Below are 8,030 nucleotides of genomic sequence, written 5' to 3' on the forward strand. Positions count from 1 at the left end.
CCGACCATCCACCTTATGAGTGTGGCCCTTAGAATAAGGGTATTTTTGAATCAAAAGACTAACGTCAAGGGTATTTGAGGGCTAAAAGGTGAATAAAAAATATTTTTGTGTCAATTCAAATAATTAAAGAGTATTTTAGCCCTACTCAGTATTAAAATTAGAAATTTATCCTTTGAAGAGCAAGAATGGAGATGTTGCTCACTACTAGGCTCTACTTATTCTCAATCTATTAGAGACTAATTCAATTAATTGAACTGTCTAAATTCCGAAGGTATATATATATACCTATTTCATAATTAATTCCAACATTCTAATATCTTAACCAACTCTAACCAGCGAACAAATAACCCCATGTAAAATGGTAGCTAATTTATTTGGTATTAAAAGGACATTCGTACTTCAAGGACAGTTTAGGGGAGAAGTCAAGATGGTCAATCAAGGTAAAAGAAAGACCTTGAGAGATCAAGAAATGTTGATGATTCTTTCCATCAAATTAAACTTTTGTAGGTAAAGTTACATGATAACTTTACTACAAAAATAGGTCCTCAATAAAATAATCCATGTATTTACAAGAAAATGTGATTAGTTACATAGAATTTGTGATAATAGTAAGGCAATTTAATTTATTTTTTTTACAATAAACAATTTACATGTAAGAACTGATCTGATTATCATAATCTCTGCATGTTTGATGCAAACAGTCGACATATCAACTAAGAAAACAGAGAATTTTCAACCAATTTCTTTTGGTTTAGAGGTAATCGCGATGTTTCCAGGTTTATCCGAGATTGAACCCATAGATGGAGCTATAAGCTCCATTGTGAAGCTACCAAAATCGATCCTTGTTAACACTCAAGTATCCAGACATGACTTTCCCTCCGGTATTCCTCATACCGTCTATGAGGAAACACCATGTGGAGCCCAATGCTCCAATGAAGAAATCGGCTTCAGTTGCCAACAAAAAATTAACAAGAGGATAATTCGTGCTTGTCTTCCTGCCAAGACTGGCTTCATAAGTTGCCATTGTCATGTTACCCATTTGGCGTGTCACATTTGTGTAGTAAAACGTCCAATGGGGGTACAGTCTTGATTGATCTACAACTTCCTGTGATGTTGAAGATGTGTAATTATGAAAATCAGGGAGAAAAACGACTCAAAAGTATGAGAAAAGTGAGATACCTGCATTTCTGTCGAAAGCCAGATGCTCTTAAGATCAGGGAAGTGCTGTCTTATGCGCTCAGCAAGGTGCATGTATTCTTTGAACCCTACAACCTTCATCTCACATGCCTTGTCGCCCATTCGAACATGCATGCTCAGCAGTGGCCTAGGACTCCAAGGTTTATAACTTGACCATACAAAAGTTTCAATGTCATGTTTGGCCGCCTTTTCTCCCTGAGGAAGAAAATGACAAAACTATCTTCTTTTTAATCATAAAGAATATAGAAACATGATAAACGATTTTCTACTTCTCCATGTGAAAAACAAGACTAACAATTGTCACAAATGTAATGATGGAACATTTTTGTTCCTGAGACCATAGGGAAATAGAAGAAATTTTTATTAGATTGATTGACAAACGAGGATAAAAGAGTAAGGAGATGGCATGTATATCCCATAAACTCTATCACAATATTCACAAGTCGATGAACAAGTAAAAGCTCTGATAAAGATTTATCTTCTAGTCAAGAAGAGATGAATAGAGTTTGCTACCTCAGGAAAATCTCTAAATTGACTTTCAAGAACCATTCTCGCAGCTTCCCAGCCAAATGCTGCATGCCGTGCATGGTTTAGCAAGTTGCATGTGTACTCTGTCTGAAACCGCATTAGGTAGCGCACTGCCTGGAGAAGACATAGAAATCAGGAAATACATGTGCTTACCAACTTGACCATCGTTGATAAAGCTATTGCTGAATGCACTAGAAAAGGCAACAGGCATCTATAGAGTACAATTTTGGTTACAGTTTCATATCAAAGATCATATTTAATTAGAAATGGTTGGGAAACACAGCTGAAAAGGGTGGTTTGATGAGTCCTTTAGTATCCATTTATTAAACTATTCACAGGGTACCAACTGAAAGAGAAACGATTGCAGTTTTGCACCGCTTTATTTCTCTTTTAAAGCAGAAAATTCGTGAAAATTTTAATTTGACTTTCTAATAGACTTGTTAGTTCCGCAACTCGGGGAGAAAGTTCCATAATTCAATTGTTGATAGACATAAGGTGTCAATATAAATTACAAACAAGGAGCAAGAAATTATTTTGACGTTCTAATTTAAGTAGGCCTACTGACTCTACCTGAGCACGCCACCACCTCCTATCCATTTTGCGATGATAAGCAATTAAACTTCCATTTATATCTGTTGTTGGCTGCAAATAGCTCCATGGTTTTCCCCATGACCTGAAATTAAGATGCTATCAGTTGCATGAATTATATAATACTCTCTGAATCCCAAAATAAATGACGGGGCTCATAGTTAAATATCTACTGATTAGTGGCATGATAACAGACAACATTTCTTTGGCTTTCATAAAAAAATAAATTTATTATATTTTAGAAAATACATAAAATCACTAAAAAGGTGCAAATCACAAGTTTTACTATTAAAATACTTTAGGAGATATTACAGAAATCCGTAGTTGCTATTGCAGGGAGTATATTTTTTTTCAGATGGTGTCTGTTATAGCTTCACCTTGGAGTGCGTCCAGACCATATCTCCTTAGAAGTATAGTTTTCTTTTATCGTTATGATCCCTTTTTCCCATGCTTCTTTTTGTTTCATGAGCTCAAAAGCACGATCTCTGCATTCCGGAGATGTTTCTGGAAAGAAGTAGCAAGACCAACTGGAGCGTGATGAACCTATGAAGGGAACATTGATAGAACTTCATGCCAATAGCCATGAGACTTAGAACTAATGGTCAATTGTTGTATTGGATGACCCAAAGGGATAAAAGTGTAAAGAACATGCAGGAGACTTAGAACTACCTTTACAGCCATTGTGGTCAGCACGGTTATAATAGCTCGTAACAAGAACCCTTTTCTCATTGATTGCTATTGCAAGAAGACCACACATTCCAGCTATCTGGGCACCAATACCAAACCCAGGTATTCTCTCCCAGTCAGCTATCAGAAACTTCACATTTCCATCACTGCAGTTCAAAGGATGTTGATGGAGCCATATGTCACGTTGCACCTTCCTCGTTAAGGGGTAATTCTCTTCATCTGAGCCCTTGATCTGCAATTGGTTCTTATGTTTGAAATGCTCTTAGGTATTGAATATGGAAGTGGAAATCCTATATTTTACAGTGTTTGATAAAAAAAAATGATTAATTTGTGTAGTAAAGGTGTATCTTCATTCTCTTACAAATCCAGCAGTGCAAAATTATGCATAGAACTTCAAGAATAGAAATAATTCACGACTATAACATACCCAGGGAGGATAAGCTCCTTCAGATACTGTTTGATGTCTATAATACTGCAGCTCCTCATCTTCATGTGTCCACGGGAAGTTATCTAACTGTCCCTTCCATATAGTCCATGGAGGGAAGCTGTCATTTTGAACTCGGGTATCAAGCCGTTCATTTGTTTCTGCACTCAACTTGCAGTCCTCCAAGTGAGGTGCTTTTGGTAAGTTGGATTTACCCAGATGATTGCCTTCATTTGGTGATTGATTCACTAAATTACCCCAAGATGAGTACAGTAGTGACACCCTCTTATCTACCCCCACAGCAAACTTTTCGTGGGAAAAGAACGCCCTTTCTAAATTCTTTTGTTTAACATTGCAGTCTCCATCTGTAACATTTCCAAACCAAGGTCAGTACATAAGATTTCTGCTTGTGTACTAATGACAGGGAGATGTATATGTTGTTCAGTACAAAATCAATTGATATTACTGATGGTCACAACCTCTCTTCTCGTTTTCTATAGTGGGAGTATCTTTAGAGTCACAACAGAGGACGTTAATAAACACTAGGTTAATTAGTGGTTTCCATTGCAGTAACTGAGTCATAACCTACAGATTGTAATGACTAGCAGATTTTGCTTAGGCAAAATAGTTAATCCCATATATAGTTTGATCTACTTAGTCAGCAATCATACCCCTGATAATCCAATATCCTATATCTATGAGATTAGTGTCTTCTGTTGTCAATTATATGAAGGAAAATAGAAAGGTATGACAACAGTAAAAATAGAGTTCAGGTAACAAACTTTATTTGAACTTGAATCCAAAAGTAGACACTAATAATATGTGAAATTCAAGCAAGTATATAACAATCAAGCTGGCCCAGACACCATCATTATAAAAAATAATAATAAAAAAAATGATTGGACTTACTTATTAGGGTTGTTGAAGAAGAAGAAGTGAATGTTGAAATTCCAGATGAAAAAGGTGAAAGTGAAAGGCGAGCAAATGAAGCAAGAAATAAAGAGGTGAGGCAAACACCAGAGAGAAAGCCAAGCACACAAATTTGGCATGGAAATGAGCTTCCTATTTGCATAGCCCTCTGTGAAACAACTCTTTCCAGAGACCTCTGATTCAAAGGTGCTTCCATATTTTCCCCACAGAAATGACCATCACTCAACCTCCCTCCATCAAATTCTATCACAATTGACTTCGATTCCAATAAATTTCCTGTTACTCAACATTCATATCACAACTTGTATGGGAATTAATGAGGCGTAGTAACTAGTAATAGTTGTTGTTGTACTTTTCTTCGAACAAAAAAAGAAAAAGGCCATCAGTTTATTACTACATGAATAATTTTTAAATGAAGAAAACAAGTCATTTAATTAACACTAATGATGGTTGATGAAGAATGCATCCCTCTCGCAACAACAACAAATTAATCAAACATTACCCATTGTTGAAATTTATGGAAATAATAAACCAAATATATGGTTGAAGATGGAACTTGAGGAAATATTTTTATTCAGATATTGGATAACTTCATATAATTTGATGATATATCTAATTAATGAAATTAACCTGCGATGAAAGAAGAGAATCTATTGCAACATCAGTCCTCAAGACTGACTAACAATATACTGTTGCAAGTGGTAGATAGAAGACAGACGTTTAATCAAGAAAAATGATAAGACCATGCAAGCAGACACTTGTGCTTTTTCTTTTTGTCTTTTCTTGGCTCAAAGGAAGGGGCTGAAAAAGATAATTAAGATAAGCAAGAAAATAGCATTTTCTGTCACAAGAAAGGAACAGAAAAGCAGTAAGTTGAGGAGATAAAGATGGCATATATTTTCACAAAGTTAGCCCCGAAGAAGATATGATCCAGCTGTAGTTGAGTGCCAGTGTTATTCACCAAATTCTTGCCTTCTTTTCTATACTATGGGGGGGGGGGGGGGGAACTCGCACCCTCACACAATGACCGCTGATGGTGACGTCTGCTTTTTACCTAAACATTTACCTCTTTCATTTTTCTTTCTTTCTTTTAGCCTCTTTGGATGGCCTCACATAATCTTACTATTAACTCTAATTCTTTCTTCCATTTTCATTTAAAAGAAAAAAAAACAAAAATTGTTTGAATGGGATTGTATGTTATTTTTTGTGTCTCATGTGATATTATTTAATTTGGCATAGCATTTAAAAAAAAGTTATGATCTCAAACAAGTTATTCAAGTTTGTATGGCTTAAATCATTGGTGAAATAGATATTTTAAATCAAGTTATAACTAAATATAAAAATATATCTTTCTTTTTTAGACTGATTACAAAAAAAAGTGTGTTGCATAAAATGAAAAAAAGGGAACATGACTATAAACACAAGTTATAAGTTAGTATTTATAGTTTTTAAACTTATTTTTATTATCTTAATTTAAAAATAATTGCATAAAATATTTATTTATCTTACCTAAATACTCTAAGATATTTAAAAATTATTTTAATTTAGAAGTATCTAAATTAAGTCAATCTAAACAAGCTTCTCTTCTTCTTCTCCTTGGTTTTTTCTCTTTTTCTTCTGCGAAGCTAATACACCTAAAAAAAAATGCACCCTTCATAGACTGATGGGCGGTAATAGTGATGTTATTTGATGAACACAAAATAAAAGAATATTAAAATTTATAGTTTGAGAAGTATATCATGAAATTTATGTCTTTATAAAAACGTGGTATTAAATATAAAATGAGATTTAAAATTACATTGCTTTCAATTATTGAGTGATGTCGCCTTTTAAATAGATTAATAAAAAGATAGTGCTATATAAAATAAATTTGAGGGAGTATATGGTTAGGGAAATATTATGGATTTGGTTGTTTATCTTCTTTTTTTCTTTGAGTAAATTTTACGTAATCTCCTTAATCTTTAGTAGTTAAAAAGTAATACTCACTTCTCCTTTTGAATGAGATCAATAAATGCCTTTACCCACATTTTTGTTGTGTTTTAGAAAAAAATAAATTAAGAAACAATCTCATAATATCTAAACGAGTAGTCATATAGTTGTTTTTAACAAAATTTATATGACATTTTTTGCTTCTCGAGATGCAAACGAACTTCGATTAATATTTTATTTTTTAAAAAATAAATTAACATAAGAAAAATTACAATTTATAGTACTCATCATATAGTTTTAAATATCTAATTTTTATATTAAAATATTAAATTAATCTAATTCACAATTTTAAAAATTAATTAAATTAACTTTAAAAAATGAAAAGTACGGCACAAATTAGAAGGGAAAGAATACTATTTTTTTTTCTTTTTGATCAAAAGTTCAATAAACAAAGTTAAGGGAGATAAAAAGGAATAATTAAAGTAAGAGGTTTCGTATGAATCAATCAAAATCATGCATGCTAGTTGGTGCAATGAGAGCAGCAAGTTTTATTTGTCCTTGTAAAAGAGCAAGACAATTTGAGGTTGTCTCTCTTTTTGTTTTTATTTCTCTTTCTTGAAGCATCACCCATTTTCTTGATGTGCTATCACAAATTCTAATTAGCTCAACATTTTGAGTTTTACGTGCCTCTTGAACTTTATCATAATAGAGTGTTGTAATCTACATAAATTTATAGTGTTAATAATTAATTATATTATTTTTTAAATTATAAAAATTCCTTAAAAGTAATGAATTTCGAATACATTACTAGACTTCTGTATACATCAACAGACATCGAGATACATACGGACAGAGGCGGAGCTACATGAAACCCAGGGGTTCATCCGAGCCTCTTTCGTTGGAAAATTAGAATCAATTTATTGGTTTATATGTATTTAATTAATCGTGAACCCCTTGAGCAGAAGTCATAGGCTTGGAGTCAACAACGCGTGTTCGAATCCGGGTAACAACATATTTTTCCATATTTTAGTTTCAACCCTTTTTCATTTGTACTTTCTAAATAGATTAAATTAAATGTGCAACATGAAAGGCCCAATATTGTTAAAACTGTATTACATGTTTAATTATTTTAAATAAATAATCATGAATATTTTAGAGCAAACATAAAATGTATTACGCTTTACGATAAAAAAATATCTATTTTTATAAAATTAATTAATATTTTGAAAACTTTTTTTAAGTTTTCATAATTAAATTTTTTTTAAAAAAATTCTCTCATACTTATTTTAAGTCAAACAGTTACTTTATATTTGATTAACGAATAATATGATTATAAGTAAGATTAAATAAATAGGATTGAATTTTAGAAGTATTCTCATATCTTTCTACTGCAGATCAGTAATGAAAAACAAATGTGTCTCTAATGTTTAAATCAACAATAAGAAAATTCTCATTATTAATTTTTGTAATTATTTATCTTATTTTAATATTTCTTTTTGTATAGTATAATCTTTTGTATTCCTTATTTAGTTTCAAAAATTGAATAAAGTATATATACTCCATAAGACCCATAATTCAAATTTAAAAAATACATTTTCTCATATTGATTTTAATATTATGTCAAACACGTATTTTCTCTATTTTATTGTGAGTGTTAAGGTAGATTTGAATTTTATCTAGTTGCTTATATTTGATCTGATCCGTTCATAAATGATCCGACCGGACCTAACTCGATTATTTGTGGATG

The 8,030-nt window shown here is 32.3% G+C and overlaps 1 protein-coding gene across 5 annotated transcripts; it reads right to left on the minus strand.

The window, feature by feature from the left end:
* Window positions 1-462: 462 nt before the first annotated feature.
* LOC129899271 (uncharacterized) lies at window positions 463-5,289 on the minus strand. 5 transcript variants are annotated; one of them, XM_055974173.1, is made up of 9 exons: window positions 4,985-5,289; window positions 4,334-4,710; window positions 3,428-3,789; window positions 2,983-3,244; window positions 2,691-2,856; window positions 2,296-2,398; window positions 1,711-1,839; window positions 1,180-1,413; window positions 463-1,105 (listed from the first exon to the last, which is right to left on the minus strand). In XM_055974173.1, the coding sequence occupies exons 2-9, from the start codon at window positions 4,548-4,550 to the stop codon at window positions 827-829; spliced, it is 1,752 nt and encodes a 583-aa protein (XP_055830148.1). In that variant the 5' UTR covers window positions 4,551-4,710; window positions 4,985-5,289; the 3' UTR covers window positions 463-826. The 5 variants fall into 5 exon arrangements, with proteins under 5 accessions (XP_055830148.1, XP_055830146.1, XP_055830149.1 ...); XM_055974171.1 differs by lacking the exon at window positions 4,985-5,289 and having other exon boundaries at window positions 4,334-4,950; XM_055974174.1 differs by lacking the exon at window positions 4,985-5,289 and having other exon boundaries at window positions 2,983-3,232; window positions 4,334-4,948.
* Between the last annotated feature and the right edge of the window lie 2,741 nt (window positions 5,290-8,030).

This window comes from Solanum dulcamara, chromosome 8, assembly GCF_947179165.1.
Source record: "Solanum dulcamara chromosome 8, daSolDulc1.2, whole genome shotgun sequence".
In the NCBI taxonomy this organism is placed as follows: Eukaryota; Viridiplantae; Streptophyta; class Magnoliopsida; order Solanales; family Solanaceae; genus Solanum; species Solanum dulcamara.